Source organism: Penicillium solitum, assembly GCF_028829755.1.
Source record: "Penicillium solitum strain IBT 25940 chromosome Unknown utg000001l_segment0_segment0, whole genome shotgun sequence".
In the NCBI taxonomy this organism is placed as follows: Eukaryota; Fungi; Ascomycota; class Eurotiomycetes; order Eurotiales; family Aspergillaceae; genus Penicillium; species Penicillium solitum.
The window spans coordinates 657,516-680,816 of record NW_027072121.1 but is presented as its reverse complement, the minus strand read 5'-3'; the positions used below and the strand labels follow the sequence as shown (position 1 = coordinate 680,816).

At 45.8% G+C, this 23,301-nt stretch overlaps 9 protein-coding genes across 9 annotated transcripts; 1 reads left to right on the top strand and 8 right to left on the bottom strand.

The window, feature by feature from the left end:
• Positions 1-133: 133 nt before the first annotated feature.
• Positions 134-1,445, top strand: N7455_000267 (thiolase family protein; the record flags this gene model as incomplete). The annotated part of the gene is made up of 3 exons (XM_040952131.2): positions 134-184; positions 239-1,171; positions 1,230-1,445. 3 exons carry the CDS (start codon positions 134-136, stop codon positions 1,443-1,445), a joined length of 1,200 nt encoding a protein of 399 aa, XP_040817402.2.
• Positions 1,446-1,863: 418 nt separating this feature from the next.
• On the bottom strand, positions 1,864-2,743 carry N7455_000266 (uncharacterized protein; the record flags this gene model as incomplete). The annotated part of the gene is made up of 3 exons (XM_040952382.2): positions 1,864-2,579; positions 2,629-2,647; positions 2,702-2,743. The coding sequence occupies 3 exons, from the start codon at positions 2,741-2,743 to the stop codon at positions 1,864-1,866; spliced, it is 777 nt and encodes a 258-aa protein (XP_040817335.2).
• Positions 2,744-6,793: 4,050 nt separating this feature from the next.
• On the bottom strand, positions 6,794-7,235 carry N7455_000265 (cupin domain-containing protein; the record flags this gene model as incomplete). The annotated part of the gene is made up of 2 exons (XM_040952062.1): positions 6,794-7,160; positions 7,207-7,235. The coding sequence occupies 2 exons, from the start codon at positions 7,233-7,235 to the stop codon at positions 6,794-6,796; spliced, it is 396 nt and encodes a 131-aa protein (XP_040817409.1).
• A 1,064-nt stretch (positions 7,236-8,299) lies between these two features.
• N7455_000264 (uncharacterized protein) lies at positions 8,300-9,017 on the bottom strand (the record flags this gene model as incomplete). The annotated part of the gene is made up of 2 exons (XM_065603767.1): positions 8,300-8,746; positions 8,937-9,017. The coding sequence occupies 2 exons, from the start codon at positions 9,015-9,017 to the stop codon at positions 8,300-8,302; spliced, it is 528 nt and encodes a 175-aa protein (XP_065462258.1).
• Positions 9,018-9,737: 720 nt separating this feature from the next.
• Positions 9,738-11,927, bottom strand: N7455_000263 (uncharacterized protein; the record flags this gene model as incomplete). The annotated part of the gene is made up of 10 exons (XM_040952308.2): positions 9,738-9,808; positions 9,880-9,985; positions 10,044-10,380; positions 10,455-10,585; positions 10,656-11,073; positions 11,138-11,258; positions 11,331-11,428; positions 11,482-11,564; positions 11,616-11,752; positions 11,813-11,927. The coding sequence occupies 10 exons, from the start codon at positions 11,925-11,927 to the stop codon at positions 9,738-9,740; spliced, it is 1,617 nt and encodes a 538-aa protein (XP_040817323.2).
• A 1,622-nt stretch (positions 11,928-13,549) lies between these two features.
• N7455_000262 (uncharacterized protein) lies at positions 13,550-14,069 on the bottom strand (the record flags this gene model as incomplete). The annotated part of the gene is made up of 2 exons (XM_040952284.2): positions 13,550-13,560; positions 13,619-14,069. 2 exons carry the CDS (start codon positions 14,067-14,069, stop codon positions 13,550-13,552), a joined length of 462 nt encoding a protein of 153 aa, XP_040817116.1.
• A 1,657-nt stretch (positions 14,070-15,726) lies between these two features.
• On the bottom strand, positions 15,727-17,130 carry N7455_000261 (uncharacterized protein; the record flags this gene model as incomplete). Its single annotated transcript, XM_040952096.2, has 1 exon — positions 15,727-17,130. One exon carries the CDS (start codon positions 17,128-17,130, stop codon positions 15,727-15,729), a length of 1,404 nt encoding a protein of 467 aa, XP_040817396.2.
• A 929-nt stretch (positions 17,131-18,059) lies between these two features.
• Positions 18,060-19,565, bottom strand: N7455_000260 (uncharacterized protein; the record flags this gene model as incomplete). Its single annotated transcript, XM_065603766.1, has 1 exon — positions 18,060-19,565. The coding sequence occupies one exon, from the start codon at positions 19,563-19,565 to the stop codon at positions 18,060-18,062; it is 1,506 nt and encodes a 501-aa protein (XP_065462257.1).
• A 1,599-nt stretch (positions 19,566-21,164) lies between these two features.
• Positions 21,165-22,434, bottom strand: N7455_000259 (isopenicillin N synthase family dioxygenase; the record flags this gene model as incomplete). Its single annotated transcript, XM_040952322.2, has 3 exons — positions 21,165-21,938; positions 21,996-22,064; positions 22,129-22,434. The coding sequence occupies 3 exons, from the start codon at positions 22,432-22,434 to the stop codon at positions 21,165-21,167; spliced, it is 1,149 nt and encodes a 382-aa protein (XP_040817478.2).
• Between the last annotated feature and the right edge of the window lie 867 nt (positions 22,435-23,301).

Below are 23,301 nucleotides of genomic sequence, written 5' to 3'. Positions count from 1 at the left end.
GAGGGGAGCGGGACCGTGCACACCAATATACCTTCAGAAATCTCGATATGAAGCGAAGCCCCGAGCGAAGATCGGGCATAAAAGGGGATTGGGTACACGTGAATTATCATCGTCCCGCCATGACAGTAAAATCATGATGAGCCCGGTATACATTGTTGGGGCGGCGAGAACCCCCACTGCACGCGTGAGTCCAGGCAGTCAAGCCCCTAAAGTTTCAAATCATGACTGATTGGTGTAGATTAATACCCAACTAGTCTCTGTTCCGGGCACCACACTCGGAGCCATCGCAATTCGTGAGGCCCTCCGTCGCTCACGAGTGCCGCTTGATTTATTTTCGGATGTTTACATGGGCCAAGTACTTCAAGCTGGCTCTGGCCAGGCCCCAGCAAAGCAGGCTGCGATGCAGGCTGGTTTGGCGCCAGATATTGAGGCTACCACAATAAACAAAGTATGCGCATCTGGGCTCAAGGCGATCACACTTGCTGCCCAGAATATCCAACTAGGGCACGCCGTTGCTCAGGTGGCCGGGGGAATGGAGAGCATGTCAAATGTCCCCGGGTATTTGAAGAAAGGAGAGGACTCTAATTCCGAAGAGAATCCGGCGATTGATGGTCTCCAGCTTGATGGGTTGATTAACCCCTCAGATGGCCGGTCCATGGGCGCTTGTGCTGAGGGTGTCGCTCAGCAGATGGGTATAACCCGTGAGGACCAGGATGACTATGCTCTCGCTGCCTATAATCGAGCATCTCAAGCACAGCAGAACAATGTCTTCCAAGAAGAGATTACACCCGTGTCAGTAGATGCAGGCGCAGCCGAGATATTTGACACCGACAGTCTCCCCCATGAAAGCCTCTTCGACCGACTTCGGTCTTTGAAACCCGTGTTCTCCCCCGATGGCACAGTCACCGCAGGGAACGCTTGTCCACTAAGCGATGGTGCTTCGGCGGCGGTACTGGTGGACACCCAGGTCGCCAGGCAGTTTTGTCGAGGCAATCGAGTGTTAGCGAAAATAATAGCTTATGCCGATGCCTCCGTTGCCCCGCATGAGTTTGCTCTAGCTCCAACCAAGGCGATTCAGCTTGTCCTTGAGAGAGCCCAAATGTGTGCTGAGCAGGTCTCGTTATGGGAAATCAACGAAGCTTTTGCGATCGTAGTGATAACTTCACAACAGGTGTGTGGATCGATAACTATCGCTGAGATTAGTTCACTTTACTTACAGCATTGATTAGTTGCTGGGCTTGGACCCTGATATAGTTAATGTCAATGGGGGAGCTATCGCATTCGGACATCCCTTGGGTAGCTCAGGTTGTCGAATTCTGGTCAGTCTCTTACACCAGCTGGCTCACGGTCAGTATGGTGTTGCCGTTGTCTGCAATGGGGGTGGAGGTGCCACAGCTGTGCTTATTCAGCGAATCGAAGGCAAGGATCTCGATGCCTCAGCGTAAATGTCGATAGGAAGTTTTGTTTTCACCTAGGTACTTTGTTTTCTTTTGTGGCCAGATCCTTCAGGCACCTGTGGTGACAGTGGCAGTTTGCTATACACATATGTAGTTAGTTGGTAGATAGATCCTGTTTCTCCATACAGATTTCCATCCTGTAGAGATCCCTAGAGATCTGCGGAAGTTATGGATAATTGCGGGTTCATAGTATTTAAATAACAATTTTTCTACATCGAGGCATCACACAAGATCCTAGTACATACAGTTATGAACCTCTTTGGATGGAGAAAAACCATGGTTGTATATGAGTTTCATGACTATGTAGATATATCATAGCCAACGGCAAGTACAAATTCGCGGACCAAGTCCAGAAAAAGAAAAACTGCATTCACTGCTACCACGACACACCGTTACCAACCACTCTCTAGACTTTCACAGAATAGCCTGCAACTGCCGTTTCCACCAATTTGCAAAACGCGTCGTTGACGGCCTGGATAGCGAAACTATCTTGCGGCATTAAGTGGCCCGCCCCTCCTTCCACCACCGTCGCTTGGGCACTGTCACATAGGTTCAACAAAGTTGTGCAGCCGTCAATCATGGGGTCATCTGATCCGATGACATGGCAGGTGGGAAAGTGGAAGACCGTCCCGACCTCATCGGCGAGGACGAACTTGGACCCATTGGAAACGTAGGGGGCGTATCCACCGTAGAAGAGCGCACACTTGAACGGATTGGGGACTTGGCGAGTTAGGCGATCGAAAATGAGCGCAGCCCCAATCGATGCTCCTTCACAATACCCAATTAGACCATCAAAGGGCCCGTCTTGGTCAATGATATCATTCAGATACCCAACAGACCGGCCGATGCTCTCCTTGAACTGCCGCTGCTCGTCCAATCCTTTCGGGTAGAACCAATCGAATGCGCCGCGCCATACCTGCTCAGCACTGCCCACTCCAGTTCCATTGATTTCTTGGAGCAGACCTGGTACAGTAGCTTCCTGGGGATACTCGACATACCGCAGGTATGGTCCTGGTCCTGCATATGCAGCCAGATCGGCTGAAACAAATGGTATTTCATGCAATGGCTTCACATATTGGAATTGGACTTGGTATTCAGCGGACAATGCAGCGCTGAGGGGCTCTGAGATACACATTTAGAGACATTCGACAAAATTATACTGTTTACTCACCCAGCTGTTCCTTGAACAACTACATCCATCGTCTTAGCATCTCTCCTGTAACCCGATGTTGAAATGTACATACCTCCTCGCCCGTCCCGCCCCCATAAAGACAGAGAAATTTCATATTGATTGAAAAGTGGATTTTGCAAGAAGAAGTATTGATAGAACTATCCTTCGATTGTTCGTTCTGCAGATTCTGTAGCAGAATCCGGTTCAGATTTATTCCTGTCGGGGCTGACTTATGGAAAAGATATCCGTTGCCCTTATAGTAGTTCTTGGCACTACAAGGGCGGGGAAGTTGGAAGAGTATGTAGGTCTATAGCAGCCAACTTGTTGGCAGGTGGCGCGGTTCAAACCTAATTTCCAGTCGAAAATTGCGTAAAATATTATTCTTCTGTCTACATCTAGCCATGTACATGAGACCGATTAGCCATTTGCATTTATCTATCAACCAGAGGCCGCAATGGCGTCAAATATATCTCAGAGGTACACCTGATTGCACAATAAAAGGGTGGAGGCAGTAAACAGCCTAGGGAGTACAAAGGGTATTTACGAGTAGCCGGACTTGTTGCTACTTCTGGGAAAGGTCAGAGGGGTTTGATATATTTATTCTGTCCCTTTGTACATATATACATTTGTAGGTAAGAAAGATATAATAGTGAAATCACGCAGTGTAACATAATATATTGACCTACTTAACGATACACTGTAGATGAAATGCATAACCGCCTTATTTCTGAGTGTATTCGATAAGCAGAAATTCTCACCAAAACATATTTCTTGTTTTGTTGGCAGAAGGCGTTACCTCGGATCCATGGATGATTTCTCAAATTCTGTAAGATTTGTCAAATGGAAATTATAGCGATATGACTATATACCTATAATGTTCCTTTGGTGTCTATATTATATCTATAACATACTAGATGACTACAAAACTAGCCCCTGATCCCCTGGATGCCACAGTTTCCGCAAATTTCCGAGTATATATCATCGACAGCCCGTATCTGACACCATGCATATGCGAATAAGCCATTAGTTCCCACAAATAATAGACATATTCACTACACCCTTGATATTACCATGAACTATCTTCACTATAATAATGACATAATGTTTCACCATGGTACTCGTGCCCTGCTAGTAATGACCAAAGCCAAACATGTTACACAGCATAAAATTTTAAATGGAGGCGCAACTATTATTTTATTCATTTTACTAAACTCTAATGTCAAAACAAGAATATGGCGTCCCTAGTTGTCCCTAGTGCGAAGGGGGGCAGAGCGGCCAAAGGTCAAATGCCTGATTCCTCAAGCTTCATGCCTTAGGTATCTAAATGACGCGTTTTCTCGCGTTTTTAAATACTATATATGAGTGTAACTAATAAATGATTTCGAATCAATTAAAATAATAGAATATCACCTCAATATAAGGTCTAGAAACGGGGTCTAAGCATAGGGTAATTGAAAAAGTCACGTTTTTCAGAATGTTTGTATTGTTTGGGGCCCATTGGGCCCCCACTAAAGCCCAATAACCGTGACTAAGCATTCACCTACACCCGTCCCGCGTGTAGGTGAGCCAATACCTATTAACAAACCAATACCTATTGACAAAAGATTCAACCTTCAATTTTTAACCTTACTTTTTACCACCAAAATAATGCCAATTTCCTCCGAAAAAGAAGAGATCCTTCTCTCAAATGCCCTCGAAGCCTATAAATCAGGACAATTTAATAGTATTCAGGCCGCAGCTTCTCATTTTGGCGTCTCAAAGTGGAAGCTTCGGAACCGGAAGGACGGCAGGACAAATGGAAAAGGCCGTATAGCCACTAAAAAAGCCCTAAATTCCTCGCAAGAAGCCTCTCTTATTCGCTGGATCGAGCTACTCAATTCAGTATATATACCACCGACTGCTTTAGATATTGAGGGCGCTGTAAACCGTATTTTATAGCACTGCGGTTCCGACCGGTAGGTCAGTAAAATGTACGGCTACCAATTCGTCGCGCGCCTACCATCACATATCACTCTCCGTACATAAAAGCCTATTGAAAAAGCGAGAATCGAGGCCGAATTATACGGTGAATTAGTTCATTGGTATAAGGTCTTTGGCCAATTCCTTAAAAAGAACAAAATCTAGGCCCACGAACTATATAACTGGGATGAAACTGGCTTTCAGCTAGGCGTTAGAACTAAGGAAAACGTGGCTTCTACCCGCGAACGTAAGACTATTACGACCGGTGGAATAGGCCAGAATATCACTAGTATTAAGTGTATTTCGGCCGATGGCTGGGTTATGCATCTATGGTTTTTAATGCGTGGTTCTGAACAAATGGAAGATTGGTACGATAACGATAATAACCCTTCGAATTACCGGGTTATTAAACTAACTTTAAAAGGCTGGACGGACGATAAAACTGCTATTCAATAGCTATTGGATTTCTATTATACCACCAAAAAGCGAGTTACCAAAGGCAGACCTAGGGTATTGGTTATAGATAACCATAGTTCTTATAGAACCCCGGAGTTCGAATATATCTGCCAAAGCTTAAACATTATACCTTAGTAGTTTATACCAAAATTGATATATCGATACCAGCCTCTTAATAGCAAGCCATTCTCGGTCCTTAAACAGAAGTTCCGAAAGAAGAATAACGAGATCGTACGATAGGGTGGAGATATTAACGATAAACGGCACTTTCTTCAGATAATTAAGACAGTTCGTAAGGACACATTTAAAGCACGAACTGTTAAATCATCATTCTATGATACTGGCATTTGGCCTTGGAATCCACATATTATCTGTGATCAGATTGATCCTAGCTGGGAAGATGAACTAATGATTGAGATCTATGGTTATACACCTTCGCCGGACCCAGGGATAGAAATTCCTAGTTCAGTTACCAATTCGCCGCCTAATTCAGATCAAAGGTTCTCAAAAATTGAGAATAAGCTTCAAGCGATATTTGAAAACGACGAACCAGACCTTCCGAAGGTTCAAAAGCATATAAACCGTACGATTCGTGGCGGTAAGCAGGCTATCCAAGACCTAGCCCTTGCAAAACAGACGATCAAAAAGATGCAAAGCCACAAAATTCCTATTAAAAATTCAAAGCGTATTATAAAGGGTGCTTCTAAGTCTCCGTTATCGTCAATTGTAGGCAATTCGAGGGTTTATCGGCGCTGTACGAAGGAATCCAAATTGGACATTCAGCGTGAGAGTGCGGACGCAAGGATTAGAGACTACTGGCTTCGCGCCAACCAAGCTCTTAAGGAAAAAGAAGAGGCATCAGGAGGTAGAGATTACCTCGATGTTGACGATGAGCTATTTAAATATGTAAATACAGATGATATGGTGGCTGAAAAATAGGTCTGAAATTGAAAGGTTGAATTTTTTGTCAATAGGTATTGGTTTGTCAATAGGTATTGGTTTGTCAATAGGTATTGGTTTGTCAATAGGTATTGGTTTGTTAATAGGTATTGGCTCACCTACACGCGGGACGGGTGTAGGTGAATGCTTAGTCACGGTTAGGCCTTTACCCCGGTGGGCTTAAGGACCGAGCCCAAACCCAGCCGATTAGTGGGTTGGGGCGGGTTGGTCATTGGGCTTTATGGGCTTTGCGGAGGTCTACCACCCGCCTACTCAGGTCGGATACGTCTGCCAGAGCAAAATAGTTCATTTGGAGCATCTCACATCCCACATCCCGGGAAAGTGCGAGAAGATTCTAGACTTTGCTTATGAGGACTTGATTTTGTTTGATGCATGAGTTCCAAAGCCAGACTCTCCACTGATTGACAGGATCCTTCATATTGGTGGCGGGAAACTGAAGACGACCTAGCGAGGCTGCTTGTGCAGGTGAAGAGGTGGCTATGGTGGTGATATTGGTGCCCAGGTGGAGCCCAGCCCCTCAGCTGGTATTAGGTAAGCCTGCGCAGTTGAGGTCCAACCTTAGGTTACACGACCCAGGCAGACAGTTTCTTTCTTACGATGGCGAGAGCCTGAGCCAAGAGGGGGAGAATGTTTGACATTCAAGTAGTGGCAAATGCTTTTCATTCTTTACTACGGAGTAGGTCTTGCCGCTTCAGAAATGATTTGGCCGCCTGATTTGCTTCTGCTCCACTAGAGGCTAAGATTACGAGGCGCGAATGATGACCCCGAAAAGCCGAACACATGAACTCTCTCAGAGATACTCCTTATCGATCTGAATAATCGCATCCATCCCATCTCTCTCGAAGATATCGGTTTCTACAATCACAGTTGCGAAAAGAACCGCCGGCTCGGTCTTGCTCGGGTTATCGCTGATACGGTGATGACAACCAGGAGCTTCGTACCAAGTACCACCGGTGGTGTACACTTTCATAGGATCGTTGTTCATCTTGTTATGCACTGTGCCACTGACGACGTACCCGGCGACGGAGGCGGTGCCATGGCGATGGGGTGCGGCTGCGCCATTCGGGGGATATGCAATACGCACGCCGATAACGGTCTTTCCTGGGCAGTTGGTGATTTTGTATTGATATTCCATGGTAATATCGGGCAACGGGCGGCTGGAATTTGTCAGTGTTGGTATTAGATTGGAACCGTGGTTCGTACCTGGGGTCGTAGGGGTATTCAAGTTCCATTTTGAGGCTGGGTCTGCAATTGTGGGTTATAGATAATGAATGTACGTTGGTTTTCAGGGTAGATTGCCAGCTTCTTATAGTGAGTGACACGACCCGATCATGCCTGAATCAATATAGTACAGCATGTGTGACGCAATATTTGAAGGGAGAGCAGGGCGAGATAAAGAACCGGAATAGCTCTAGCGCTTTGTAGGCTGCTGCATTCAAGTCCCACCGGAAATTAGAAAATTTCAATACTATACTTTCACGGAATTACATATGCATCGCGGGGTGCAAGGGGTGGTGGGTGTCCCATATTTTATCTTTGTCACTTAAATTTGCAACCGACTTGGTTTCAATCAGTTTGTCTGTACTCCGTACCTTGAAAAAATCCAGTAAACAGCTATTACCTTGGCATGGATATTTTCACCCGAGATATCAGCGAAACTGCATGCCATGGTATATGATAGATCCAGCTTACGAGGCGATCGATTGTATATGATAGATCCAGCTTCCGAGGCGATCGATTGCATATGCAGACCAGAACACATGACGACGTATTTGAGTATCAAAAATACTTGTATTGATTTTTATAACAAGTAGAATATTATGTCATCGCAAGGTGCTGAGCAGCTCAGATTGAGGTGTGCTTCGTTCCAATCAGTGAGCAAAAGCGGCGAGAGGGTGAGTACTCAAACAGAAGGGGAGAATCCACAGCTATAGGTTCTTTCAACTCGTGGAAAATGGTATGCAGTACGCATGAAGAGAGTGATATGAATGGGGCTAATTGTGCTACCTGATACAAAAGACTAGATGCCTGTTTTCAATGCTACTGGATGGTTGAGAGCCCATACTCTCAACCAAAGTGTTGTGGCGGCCTTAGGCCACAAAGTCGGTACCTCAGACATAAACCCCCCTGTACGCAGTTAGTCAGCAGATCGTGCCTCCAGGGCTCAATAGCAATCCACTCTCTCTCTCTCCTCACTTCCTAGCCCTACAATTAGTAGATACCAAAATACAAAGTTCGTGAATGAACCCAGTGAAGCAATCCTTGCCCTCAAATGTGACATTGTTGAAGAATCGATTCATATTGAGCTTTGACCCGGCTTGAAAATCAAATTTTTGGATCTATGAACCGACCAACCGACCGAATGGCGCAACGCAAGCCAAGATTCCCGCAGTGCCTCGCCGCTCAATGAGTTGCGAACAATAAAAATACCAACACTTCCAGGGAAAATGCGATTGGCTCCTCGCGAGAAGCTCAAGTCACGACTGGAGAAGATGGGCTTTTCAGCAATTCCAAAAATCTCCATGATGAATTTTTTCTTTTCCATACTTGACAGGGTCACAAAGACCTCACCTCCCTTGACCTTTGCGTAATGAATCGCAGCCTGCCCAATACCATCAGCGGCAGCGTGAATCAGGATCTTATCATCAGCGCGAATCCCAGCAGTATGACCCAAGGAATAGATCACTATTCCACAGATGACCAGTAGTCCTGCGGAAATTTCGATGCTGAGGTTTTCGGGTATCTTAATCGCCAGATCCGAATGGATGCGACCACAGGTGCGCAATGTGCCCGTTCTGCCTGGGGAAGGATCTCCTAGACACACCACTGGATCTCCAGGTTGGAAGCCACTGACAGATGATCCAATCGTCCGAACAATGCCAGGTGAATGTGTTCGAACTAAGTTATCCAACCTGTCCGAGATTCTGTCTCACCTCCACGGCTTTTGTCTTCTCGTTGGATACAAAGTCGAGGTCGCTTTCTTTCGACGGGAGGATGAGGATGGCGCAGAACATTTTGTAAATCGCAAATGTTCCGCAATGACATTCGAAATGCGATCATTGTTGCCTATGGTCGAAACCGTCGTGGGAAGCTTCTGGGAGGAGCAAGTTCCGCTGGAACGGTACCACTCAGAACTTTCCACTGGACAATGAGAGTTCGTCCTCCAGCCCGAACAGCCATTAGCGGCTGTCGATGCTCCTGTTCGTGTCCGATATCATCTCTAAGATGGCAGAGGAGCAGCGCGAACAGCTTGGCATTTGTTTGCTCCCTCACGATATGCAGTAAATCATCAACTCTGATAAAGAGCTGTAGAAAATCTTGGGTTAAAAGTACACGACCACTTACATTGATGTGGCAAAGGAGTGGAACAAGCAACTCGATGGAATGGGCGAGCAAACGAAACGGATGGCAGAATCATAGACCTCAAGAGAAGACGGTGCGTGGGTGCAGCTTACGGAATTATATATCTAGCATACTTGAATTTAAGCTTCACTTTAAATACAATAAATTAAGTTGGCTTCCAGTTTTAAATCTTTCTAAACAATATACACAATAAAATATTCTTGGGTTAACAAAAAGCTTCGATGCGACGCCTGTCCCTGCGTCATCCTACCTAGCATACCCTAGAACCTTTATACGGCATCAGATTATGTCGAGTACCTGATTACTCGTAAAGAGTGGAAAATGCTCGAGGCCAGTGGCGGGACATAGCTGTCGCATTCCGCTTTGTGCGCTCAAAACGTCTTGACGTCCCTTTGTTTGAGCACAATGAAAAATGCAAGAAGTAAGGAGACAAGTGAAATGGCTATAATTGTATAATAGTCAGTATGATACTAGCGCATCCAAGCTGGTTAAATAGAGGCCGGGAGTCCGTACCTGGTGACACGTAATAGCTTTTTTGTATGGCAAGTCGCACGGGTTCTGCAAGTGTAGGAGGCACCAAGCCGAGGAGCTGCCGGTGTCCCATTATTTTGTCGATCAACTAGTCTCTATTAGAGAAAATGGCCTCAAGGCGATGGGATAGGAAAGCTCGGCCTTACCTTGGCACGTCCAGCCTGATCTTTCAGCGCCACATTCAGGCCACGTCTCATTTCCTTAATAAGTAATGCTTTCGCGGCGGTAATACCAGTCATCAATCCAACTTGCTGTGCGAAGTAATACGTGGTGATCGAAGTAGCGGCATTTTGCTCTGGTCTTGCGGCAGATAAAGCCGCGAATTGCGAAGATAGTAGCATTCCCATGCCGAACCATCCTGGGAAAGAGTATAGTATCTCCCAAAAGTGAGGTTCAAAGATGGTCCATCGGACAAGTATCAGAGCGAAGCTTGCGATTGTTATCACCAACCCAATAATCGTCCATCGAACACATTTACGGGTTCTGGAGTGCAATTTGATGTTAGCAAACATGCCCTATTGTGATGAGCTTGCTGGGCCCCATCTTGGAATACTCACTTCTGAACTAGTTTGCCAGTCACCAATGAACCGGATGCAAACCCGATGGTACCCGGTATCCAGCACATTGCACCCTCTGAGGGAGATAATCCCCGAGAGCTTACCCAATAGTCCCCAAGAATGGGCGCCATCTGCGATCGAATAGCACAATAATTAGCCACCGCCTAGTTGCACCAAGAAGAAAGCAAGGGGAGAACAAACAGAAAATTGTGCAATCCCGAGTAACACTTGGGCACTGTATATCAGGCCAAATTTGTTGGGACTGAGTAATGAGAAATGTATCATTGGGTCCTGAGCCCAACGAGTCTCGTTGAGACAGAAGGTCGTAAAGCATCCAACGAACACGGCCGCACAAATGGTCAGAAGCAAGGGCTTTTTTTCTAGATTCTCTGCCTGCGTGAGTTGCACAAAGGCGAGGAAACAGATAACAGATATGAATAGTAAAATGAGGCCCAAAATATCGAACGACTTGCGAGGGGTATCTTCGGGGGCCTTGTGGTCGTCGATTGATCCATACGATAGCTTCGGATTGGCAAATGTCGAGGGCGTTCTTGGAGAAAGCGAAAGCGAGATGATGATGAGGCAAATCATTGCAAATGGGATATGAATCAGGAATGCCCTGACATCAGAAAAAAGAACCATTAGCTATTCAGTATACCGAGTAGGAGTCTGCAGGTACTCACCATTGCCATCCAATCCAGCTTGTGAGAAACGCGCCCAGGGGGGCGCCGCAGGTAATCCCGATAATCGATACGGTAGTTACATAGGAGCGTAACATGGCAACACGGTCAAAGCTATGGACTTCTGTTGTTTTGGTGGACACCATTAGCAAATGTCACCCCTAAAGGTAAAGAGAGAGAGTGAAGCAAGACATACCGTTAAGAATAACAGAAACAAGCTCATTCATTCCGGCTCCGCCAAACCCTGAAATTATACGACCGGCCACAGCCAAGTGAATGGTTTGCGAGACTCCTCTGTGAAATTGTTAAATAGTGCCCTCATCCCGTGTGCGATCAGACAAACCTACGTCATGAGACAGCCAAATCCGTATACTGTCAAAGCAAGAAGGATTGCCCTCGTCGGTCCAGTTGAATCGCATATTTTCCCGTACTGCAGTGCAGTGGTGAGCTATTGTTTTAAAGGCTGACGATCGGAACTTACCACCGGAAGAGCAAGGATATAGCCTAAATTGTACCCCGTGATGAGCCATGCGGCAGAGCTGGATGCATTGAGAGCCGAGGCAACATCACTCCCAGTGGTCAGGACAAAGGATTCATCCGCATTGGCCAAAAAGCACGCTATACAACTCGAATTAGCGCCCGATATTTGGCTATCCTTGTTAGAAAGCAGCAACTCACCCAATAAAAGCGATCCGACGGCAAGTTTTCCTACCTGGAGACCACTTGACTTATGGTTCATGTGTTCTTCATCTTGTGAACTTGCAACAAGTGGCGCCTGATCTTGAGTGGTCATTTGGAGAGCTGGATACCGCCCACAAACGATATGCGGTGTTGGAATTCTTCCTGCGGCAAGCGTAGCCAACGGAAGAGATGTAGTTAGAAACGTTTGACACAACAAGAGGGGGTGAAAAACAAGGGGCGAATGGGAAAAAAAATCAACTCAAAACATGATAGAACTGATGAGATGTCTGAACCCTTTCAATGACAGGAAGAATGCGGAGCACGGCATCTTATTGGGTTAAGTGGCAAATTACAGAGTGAGAGTTCGCAGGCAGATCTCCCGCTTTTAGCGATTTCAGCTGTGTGTGATCCACTTAGTGAGACAAGGCTCCCACATCCCTTGCTGATTTCCGATTTCCCACCTATTCTTATTTAAGGAATGGCCTTGAATTTGAGAATCTCGCCACACCATCCAATAGAATCTATCAAGGGTCCCCCGCAGCAGGGAAGTTCAGATGTTGTGCTAGGAGTGGATCGAGTTGGCTTTTGATCATGGTGGGTAGTACAACCAATAAAATGATATATGTTCGATCAAAGGGAAAAAAAGCAAAACCCAATAATTGGGAAATCTCAGCCGTAGCTTGATGATTCGGACTTTTAGGGGATTTCACGATTGGTGCAAGGTTTGGCTACTCCGTACTCCATACATTGAAATTGTTGACCTTAAAGCCCAATAGCCATGCGTGGCTGTCGACTGGTCAGATGTATACACAGGGGTAAGCAGGTCATTCAACCCCTCGAGTTGTGAAGTGGGGGAGAATTATATGCGAGCAATAGCGTTGACACAACATCTGACATGTGCTGGTATGATCAATAATACAACCTTCGAAAACATAAAAGGCAGATACGGAGAGGTATAGGCGCAAGCTGCCAAAATCCCCTTTCCGGGAAATATTGCTGATGCCTTGATACCTGCTTTTGGACTCCTGAATTAAAACCGGCAGGAGAGTTAAAATACCTGAATTACTATTACAGTCACCCTAACAAGGATGGTAGTATAGTCCTGTCAGCTGTCTCTCCATATATGAAAATGAAGCCTTTTTCTTTTGATTCTTACTTAGAAATTCACACATTCATCTAATTCTCCGTCTCCGTTAGCCCGGCTAAGGTATAGTAACCTGAGATCTAACTCGCTTCCGCCTCACTAGGTATGCCCTCACTCGCTCTACCCTAACCGGCTCTGCTTCCACTAACTCTACCACTATTAGCTCTACACCTACTAATCTAGCCGCCTTAGTACAGCAAAGCCTGCAGTAAACAGAACATCTCCGCTTGAAGTGATTGACAGGCCAAGAACCTCAGATTGGTAGAATGTTCTCCATGAATTCGATTAGGCAGGTGATGTTAGAACGGATAGTCTGTTCGGTAATAATTGAACTTTACATTTTCCATGAAAGACGGTGATTCCAGCTGAAATCCTCAAAGGCAACAGTACAAAGTAAACGAGAGACACAAAACAACGAAGCCGACGTGCCACTGGATCTCCCGCTATAATCATACATGCTGTATGTAACCGCTCTGCGCCCGTATATTCATATTTCTTCAGTTCCCGATATCCCCACAATACCAACTCTCACAGCGCCCTTCACAAGAGGCTATAGGTCTTTCCTTGAAGGGAACCAGAGCTTTCGTTGCTTATTCATCTCCTGGAAAATTATATGTCAGCATATGTATAGAGCAAAGACCAAAGGGGAACATGCTTACCTTGAAGTTTTTCTAATTCAAAATAACTCGCCTCAGAAATATCCGGGGTCAGCTCCAGGTCGAGGTCAGGTGTGCGTGACACGTAGAGGTCGGAAAACGTGTCTCGGAAGGTGAAAATGGCACCCTCGACCCTGGCGATCACATAGGGTTGCTTTCTTCCGTCTAGATCCAGCGTGCATTTGCTGCCCTCCTCACATATCAGGGTGTGGTCGGAGTCCAGAGGCGTGATAACAGCTTCATCATCACTGAAACCCTCAGTATCAAACTTCCAGCCCTTCGTCCCGGGAATTTGTTGGTCGCTGAAGCTCACAGATGTTGGACCCTCAACATCATGCAGCAAGTAAAGAGCCTGGCCTTCGACAACTTGCTTGAGTCTATCACGGAATACTAGACCATATGCCGGTTGGCAAAGGGCAGTCAGGAATCCGAGCAAAACATACGATCGCACCATGATGTTTGATAGAAATGATCAATAGGTAGAAGAACCCGGGGGAAATGGAGGTATTTAATGTCTAACTAGCCACCGTTCTAAACAGCATTTTCAATAATTATATAGATCAAATGCAAAATGCAAAATGAAGCATCGTCATAAACAAAAATCCTTAAAATGTTCAATAGTTGAAAACACGCAAGGGATAGCGTAGCAGTGAAGTGAGGGCCGAACACATCTTGGGTCCAATGATTTGTTTCCTGGTGGATCTTACCGAACGAGAACCACCGTCAAGTATCTATATCCGTACCGAGTTGTAGTAGATTCCATGTACCCTTCAGCTGGACAGAAACAAGCCAGTTCCGACAATCCTTCCTATAACGTACACCGCTACTTAGTGGAGCTGAAGAACTACGGTAGGTTCCTGGCTGCAATCGTCTTCCCAGCCCCATCTTCCCGGGATGGGCCCGTAGCTCTCGGGACGACCGTCCTAATCTGCGTGATAGCTTAGACCTGTGTTTTATACACTCAGTACCCATGTACGTTTCGCTAGAACCACCGATCTGTGAATACAGGGAAGAGGGATCGGCGGTGTATACGATCCACTGCATGGTAGAGGTCGATCATCACCAAGTCAAGAGTTAAACCCCTATCCGTGCCTTCCATTGCTTTGTTCCGCCTGTTGAACTAGCTTATTCTCCTCAGAAAAGTTGTTCACAACGGCTATCAGGCATGTCATCATGCGTCTCGATAATCTCTCCCTGTTGCACATAATTCGTGGGGGCTTTTCTCATTCTAGTATCGATGCATCGCGTCGCGAATGAGAATTTCACATTACTCGGCGATGTTACTGTGCCAAGGGGACATACCCTGGTATATCAACCACCCAAGTGATGGACCCTTCAGCCTGGCCTGATAGGGAAAGGTTCATGGGTATAGGTTCCTCAACGAGGCAGGCTTTTCGTTGCGAATAGCTTGAAGATACTTATTTGGCATTTCTTGATGAGCTATGACTTCTAAATTACAGAGCCCTATGGGAAATACTCTGAACTCTACAGTTACATGACATCGCTAATCTCTGATACCGGAATTACCCTTCGACAGCGGAACCCTTTTTCGTAAAGCGTGGTGAAGCAAAGTTGGCCCTTTGCAAAAAGCTAGGACTACATATGTGTCCTGAATAAAATGGAAGTTCTTTATCTCGCTACATTGGCGGTTTGTAACCAGCAAAGATACTTCTGGAGCTTCGGGGTCCTTTCCCAGGGCTGCCGACGGGTCACTGTAAATATTCCTTTTTGATGATCATATATATCTATTGAACAGCTAGCCGAAGATCCTTCAGGCCGCCACCATCATTAAAGAGGACACACCTAGATGCATATGACGCAATTGAAGGATATCTACTGACAGAGAGAAGGCAAAGATCCGTATGCAATTTAACATTGGCTACATATAACAGCTAAACATGGAGACGAAGAAGGAAAGAAAAGAGAAGGCGCGAGAGAGCTACCTGAAGAGTGAGAGGGCAGTTCTGGCCTAACACAAACCACCGACAATACCATCTCATTCAACTCTTAGGTAGCTCTTACGCAATGCTTGAGCATGAAAAGGGTCGGGTGGAATTGGGGTCTTTGGACTCTTGGATCTATTCATCGCAGTTAGCAGAGAACGAAGGCTTTCAATCATACAAGCCAGCACTCACCAAATTCACAATATTGGCGTACATTCCGCACACAAGAACACCGATGCCGAACAAGAAGACGATCCCGTTGTAGAAGGCCCGCTGGATGTTGGACCGGCTGAACCAGTTGCCTTCTTTGACAAGAATAAACCACATTACCGCAGGCACGTAAAAGCACAGTCCTGACACGAGCAATGCCGCACTGATTGATAATATGTCCGAAAATACCGGAATGGCCTCAGCAACTACCCACGAAAAAAATGTCAGGACTGCCACGAGCGAGATCCAGGTTATCCAACCCTTCTTTGTATTCACATATCGTACAACGGAGTTACGATAAACGTATCCATGAATATAGCGAGCAATAAGGCTGGTGTTTATGGATCCGGATATAAAGACCACCGGAAGGGCAACACCAAAAGCGATTCTCGACATGAGGGGTCCAGCTGAGAGTAGGGCAGGGGATTGTACATCTTTACCCACGAATAAATACACAAGAGAACCGACCAGGGTATAAATGACAATTTCAATCACTCCCAGGGTGTATATCGCTTTGGTATAGTCCTTCGGGGTGTGCATCTCGCTCATAAATGATGGTATCGCGGGAGCAAAAGAATAGGCGAAAACAATATTATTCATTGCAACCATAGCCGTTGAGAAGCTGAGATTCTCCTTAGGCCAAAATGACCAATCCGAGCCAGGTGAACCGTTGTTATCTCGAGTGCTTTGTACACCTGTTGCAACAATTGTAATGCCGATAGCCGCGAAGATCGAGGCAACATCAATGTACCCAAGTATAGCGACATCGGCGAATGTTGGTGGAATGGCAAGTACAAGAAGAATCAAAGCCGAGACTAATCCCAATACCACGGTGCAAACATTACTTTGCGTGACACTAGCCAAGGCAATAATCCCAGTCAAACAATGTGATCCCACGCTAAGTACCAGTTGGAAGATAAACGCCACTGTGATAATCCAGAACCCCGTTTCTCCTAGGATAAGTCTCCCTATGTCTCCATAGTGCTCAACATGTGGATATTTCAGCTTGACTGCGCCGACCTCATAGCTGGCGTATGTAGCGATAAGGCCGATTCCAACGGAAGAGATAACGCCTCCAAGCATACCGAGGGTCGCGAACGAGGCTGGAATACTGAGACTCCCAAGGGCAACTGCTTCCGTAATGAGGATAATGGCGAGACGTTTCCAACCAAGACGCGAAAACTTTTTGCGACCCTCAATTTTCTTGCGTCTTTCTAACTCTGTCTGGCAGCCATCTGATGAGGGGTCGCTGTTTGTGATGCATTTTGACGGTTGGACCGCGGCGTCGCTTTCTTTATCGCCGCCCAATGTAGGAAGTTCATATTGGGGGTAGAAGCAGGTGTGTTTAATGTCGGTTTCCATGAGAGACTAACTTCAATGTGGGGTAAGTTAAGAGGAAACTAAGAAAAGTCAAAGATTTTTAGAATACTTTGCGGAATGTGCACATAGTGCAGGCATCGTGTATGTTGTTTTGCCATGTTTCATCGAGGGGTAACGATAACATTCAGCGAGGACCCCTGTAAGAAATACAAAATATGCAGAAGCATGTTGAATTGGGCACGTCGGAAAATGGAGTCATCTGCATGTTTTGAGTGGATCTATAAGGGGTGAGGGATGATCTCGGTAAGCCCGTTCAAGTCGCCAACCGAACCAACCCCACACCCCAGCGTTGGGGTTCAGCCAGCCACGTACTATGCACAATGCACTACCTAGGGGTGCACGAGCATGTGCAACATTGGAATGTACGTAGGTAGCGGTGAAACTTGAATTTAAGGGTCATAAGCTAAGCTCAGATTCACCTTAAGGGCCTGCAATGTTGTAGAGCTACGTTGGAATTTTCGTGGCTTGCGTGCGATCACCGGTACTCGTCATCGGGCTTGTATAGTTGCACTGCATTGGCAAGAAGCAACCTTACCCCAACATTGGATTGATTTTGTATTGCATTCTGGTGTTAGAAAATATATCATTGATAGAGAACCAAGATCTATAGGCAGTTTTGTTATTGGCTACAAATAATAGCTGAAAGCGGATACGGATAAGGGAAGGAGAGAGCAAGTGAGCTATCTAAAAAGAAGGCAAAGCACACCGCCAGCAGATATCATCTTATTCTTTCGTGTCCGAACAAGAGCATTATGTTGAGGGTTGTGTCAAAGTGACACCGATGATGATTCAGGCTTCCTAGAAAAATAAAGTACGATGTGATGGAAGTGGTTTCTCGGGCGTGGAGCTCACTCAGGGCAGAAAAGAGAGATATTGTCATTGAACGGCAAAACCCACAGCTAGGGGCCCAATCAGAGTGTATTTTTATCTATATATATACTGGCGACGTACATGCCCCCAATGACAATTGATAACAACATGAATAAAGGTGCCGGGAAAATTCCTATCGTGATGCTATATGTAGCATTCAGGAGTGCTGGAGTCACAATTCGAGCAATTGCGTGGAGAAAGCTCAAAACACCTAACAATTGCCCTGATTGATGGTCAGGCACATGTGCTGTGAGGCATGATGTCAACAGAGGGTTGATGGATATAGTAGATGCAACAAGCAAAGATGATACGACAAAATGGGTAGGCGCTTGGGACAGCGCGATGCCCATATATCCTATCATCTGTAACACTAGGTTCACCTGGATAGCATCCAACTCTCCAGAATTGGATGCAGCCGACAGGTTTGGCACACCCTGTCTCCTATTCCATCGGCGGAATCGCGTCATGATCAGCGGAAATAGAACGACTAGTACCAAAACGCTCCATGAGTAGGAAAGGGATATGAAGAAGCTTTGCGTGGTCGGTTGCCACTTGAACAAGAACGCCGGGTATGCTAATTGAAGTGGAAGCAGACCTATCATGTTTCCGAAAATGATCATGTCTATCCCAGCCAGAATGATCATATTCTTATTTCGAAACCCTTTGGATTCCCAGATAGACTTGAGCGACGTCCGCAATACACGGACATAACTTTCGCCAGGGGTTTGCTCCAAGGTTACTCCGTCCGGATCCAGGCGACCGGTAGAGACTGGGTTGCGCGATTCCGGCAAGGCAAATAGGATGATAAGCAAGAGGGATAGATGAGAGCATATAGCAAGCCAAAAGATCGTTTCGAAGGGATTCGGCATTTTCAGAAGCAAGCTGGCAATGAGAGGCCCAACCGCCCCAGCAAAGGCATACGAAGCCTGCAAGTAACTGAACCACCGTGCCCTGGAGCTGGGCCGCGTGAGGTCGGTAATGTAGGTCTGTGCGGTCGAAGTCCCGGCAATCATCGTCCCGCTAAGACCTTCCATTGCATATCCCACGAGAAGCCAGTGCACGTTTATCGAGTCCGGGTTGCGGAGGACTATTACCATAAGGATCTCGTATAGAAGAGGGCCTACAACGGTACATGCGAGGATTGGCTTGCGACCGACGCGATCCGATAGTGAACCCAGGATTGGGGTCGAAAACGCACCGAGGAGACCCGCTATTATTTGGCGATAGATGAGAAACCGGGAAAGATCGGACTGCGTGTGTATGTTGGCGAAACATTGTTCTAGTTCTGGGTGGGTCTGGCTAGGTGATTGGCGCTGGTGACAGATCAAGGCAAAGGTTGCATTGAACTCGGGGACCGCCAAAACTCCGAAGATAAACTCGTAGATTGCGAAAACGCAGACGACCCAGGAGGGTGAAGGTTGCCAAAAGCGGGCCCAGTAATCGTTTAAAACTTGGCTCTTCTCGGTTCCTTGGGTATGAGGCTCGGAGAAAGACTGTTCGCTGAGAAGTGGATAGTTTTCGGCATCTGATCGACTTTGATCGTTCATGTTGTCAAGAGCTGGGTAGAATGAGGGTTGAAAATAAACACAGCGAGGGAAGAGGAGTGTACGGAGTACAAATGTAGTATTTCGAATTGAAGGAAGCGCGATCATGCAGTACTCTTAGGTCCGGAGACCTGATCACTCATGAAATTTGAACGGCATGTGAAGCTCCAGTGTGATGTTCTATTTCTATTTAAGCGTTTTTGTCGTTTTTTTATTTTATTCCCGCAATGCAGTATGCACAGACTGTGTATTCCGCAGGGCACATTACCTACGTAGGTAGGTACTCCAGTATATCCCAGATGACCCAGATGGTATCTCAGATGGTATCCACTCGCTTCCAAAGTTGGGGGCGGGCCGTTGCACGGGAACGCTAATCTCGTTTCCTGAGAGTCATACCTAGATCCTGAGATATACATACCTATAGGTAGGTACGTATTTAGGTACCTGCCTCTACATATGTAGGTATGTGTACACTTAATCGATTCTTGTACTGTGGCCGAGTGATAAACGGTCCTGGCTTCTGCTACTAATTTCATCAACTCTTAGTCTCCATTCAGCCATGCAGTTAGAAGTGGAGGGCCTACACCGCTCTGACACGGCTCTCCCCAATCTTACTATGGTGGCTGGCTAGCTATGGTGTACCACTATAGTTAGAACCAGCCTTGAAAGTCGAACCTAATCTCACCGCTGATTCCAATCCCTACTATTTTTTCTCAAAGAAATAAATCCTGAAACTTGTATTCGTAAATTCCTGGTAGGTGGAATATTCAAAGATATATCTAGGTAGGTATCTAGTGGCTGGGGAAAGTATCTGCAGATAGGAGATTTATGAGATCTGACGAACCACGGAAGCATCGAATTTATACCGAGCACACAGCCTCACAGTTATCAATTCAGCCATTGGCTCCTCTCGATCTATGGTCATCAACAAATAGACCATATGTGCAGGCCCTGGAGTCTCACAAGGTATATCTTAACTTGTCATGAGCACCCATGGATGACCACGCGATCGTTCGGCCAAGCCACTCTTGATAAGCACTAACTATTTCGCATATTTGCTGGCTAGACCAGATACCGTTTGTTCTGGCCTTCTGCCGTCATAATTCCTTTTTTTCTTTTACCCCGCGCCCTGTTTCATTTCTTTTTCCATCCACATTCTTCCCTACTTGTTCTGTCACAAGGCTTCGGCCAGAGCCTCAGGGTATCATCTCTTTTTTTATTTCAGGATGGATCGTGAGAATATTGATCATGAGGGCCTCTCCAATCAAGGTCTTAAGAAGACATTTGGAGAATGTTTCAGAATCTGAGTGGAAATCTTGAACACGCAGTGATGTGAGTTGGGATGTCTAATTCGACATCTATGTACCTGTGTCACACCAAACAAGAATTAGTCTTGGCATATAGAGACAATACATTGATCCCTGCCCTCCCACCGATACCATTATGCTTTACTCGGTTGATAGGCCATATACCTGGAAACTGTATATCTCTACGGGTAACCATCCCCAAATGTGTCAAACAACCACAAAGTCGAAAGTTCCTCTATAGAAGACAAATATTAAAATAGCGACCGAAAGACATGCCACTCTATTCCAACCACATTCAAACCGTCTGAGACTTTCCAGCAAGCTTGGCATCATCCAACATTTTTCCTTTATGCTGCTGCTCAAGCATTTTAGCTAACATTTCAGGGTACCATCGCTTCCCCATTTCAGGATAGCTCGTGATACAATTCGTTAGAAGAGCCTCACCAGCAGGGCCTTTGAAAAGATCAACGAAGAATGTTTCAGCGTCGGACTTCACATCATTCTCGCGTAAGGCCAAAATATGAGGGGGTAAAGCCACTCTCATATCCTCTTGAGTCACATCGAGAGCCACCATTTGGAAGAAAGCGAAACTCAACCGCTTGCCGAGAGGCATATTATCCGCCCCAAGGTATTGAGCTGGTTTCAAGTTGACTCGGTGAGTAGTGGCAACGCAAACTCCCTGTGTGAGGGTTTCTAGTGACCGGCCGATGTTCACCACAAGTGTGTTCGGGATAGGAGGAACGGAGATCCATGTTCCCGCTTTGTTCTGCGCCTCCAGACTTGAATGACCCGTTCCTTGAAGCAGGTAGGTCAAGAAGCTTGAATCCTTGTGAGGTCCAACGCCCTGGATATCTGCCGCAGTAGGCTTTGAAGGATCCATTTGAGGATAGGCACCGATTCTCAGAAGGCTGTAGGGGTATTCTCTCTGGAGGACCTTCGTAAAAACATCAGGGTGTATTTCCAATGCTTCAGCAATCAAAAAAACAAACGTCTCTGCTAATTCTTGGGTCTGCTCAATGTATGCTTCGACTGCTTTACGGAGGCCTGGGGTGGTTTCTTCGGGAAGCCACTTTGTAGTTATAGTTAGCAATGGCCTTTATGGACAGATGTAAGTCTTTTGTCATACCTGATTAGGTCCCTCGAGACCGTAGTAGATGGGCGAGTCCGAGCCATGGATAGGTGCGTCGATACCAACCTTTCAATGATGTTAGTATGATCGATTCCATCCAAATCCTTTCAAATTGTGTCATTAAACATACTGTTAAAGTCTCCCGCTGATCGCTTATTGTAGCTGTCTTTTCGGCACCCGCGCAGCCGTATCCTCGGAAGTGTTTACTGTGGGCCACATCCAGCTCTAGCTTCTTTTTTGTCGGGAGGTCGAAAAATGAACCCGTTGTCTTAACAAGTGCCTCCCGTACGTCGACCTCAATTGGAGGATTCTGAAGGTAGAAGAAACCTACATCGACGAGTGCACTCCTAAGCGCGGAGAGGAAGCGCGGCTTTGTGTCAGGGGAAAGTGAGTCCTGGTAGTCAACCAAAGGGATGGAGGTGAAATTGACTGCCATTTTGATTCTTGAAAATCTGCAACGGTCAAGTTTTGACGAACGGTTCTCGGTTCTCGGTTATAGTGTTAATGAAAATAGAGACGTGTGAACCCGAAATCAGGGCATCTATGCTCTAGGGTTATAGGATAGGGTTAACATGATGCACTAGCGATACATCAGAAATACGCATAGTGCATGAAAATTTGCGCTTCATGACTTCATAATACTTGCTTGTCAAAAGTTCGTTGATACTCCCCATATCCGCTAACAAACGCTAACAAAAATACCAATCTTCGACGTCTAATTTCTTACCATGATTCCATGACGACATATTATTTTTCAAATATTTCAAGTTAAAGTTAGGTCTCAGATCTACTATATATCTCTCCTAGTTAGTAAATAATAATTGAGTATAAAGAGGGACCTAAAACTTTTACCGAGGTTTTACTATAGTGCCCTATAGTAAAATCGTTGTAAAACCGGACAAAAATGGGTTCCTCAAATATTAACAACTAAAAGGTCGACAAGAAAAATCTAACGAAGGAATTTTGTATAGTTGATCTCTTACATTTTGAATATATTAAAATAAAATAAAAAACCGAAAGAAAAATGCTAAAAACTGGGGTTTGTTATTGATATACGTAGGGTGAAGAAACTTTTGACCCCCCATATACTTACTTGCCATGCAATGCACGACTCGAGCTTATTACTCTAAGTTTAATAAACAAGTTGAATAGATGATATATTCACTTGCTAATCGATAATATCAAATAAGGCTACTACGTAGTGCCGAGAGTATTTCTAACAGTTCTTAATATAAAGGAGTATTGGATTCGATTTCCGCCAAATGCGAAAGAATTAGCTATTCGATGCGGCAATTACAGCGGT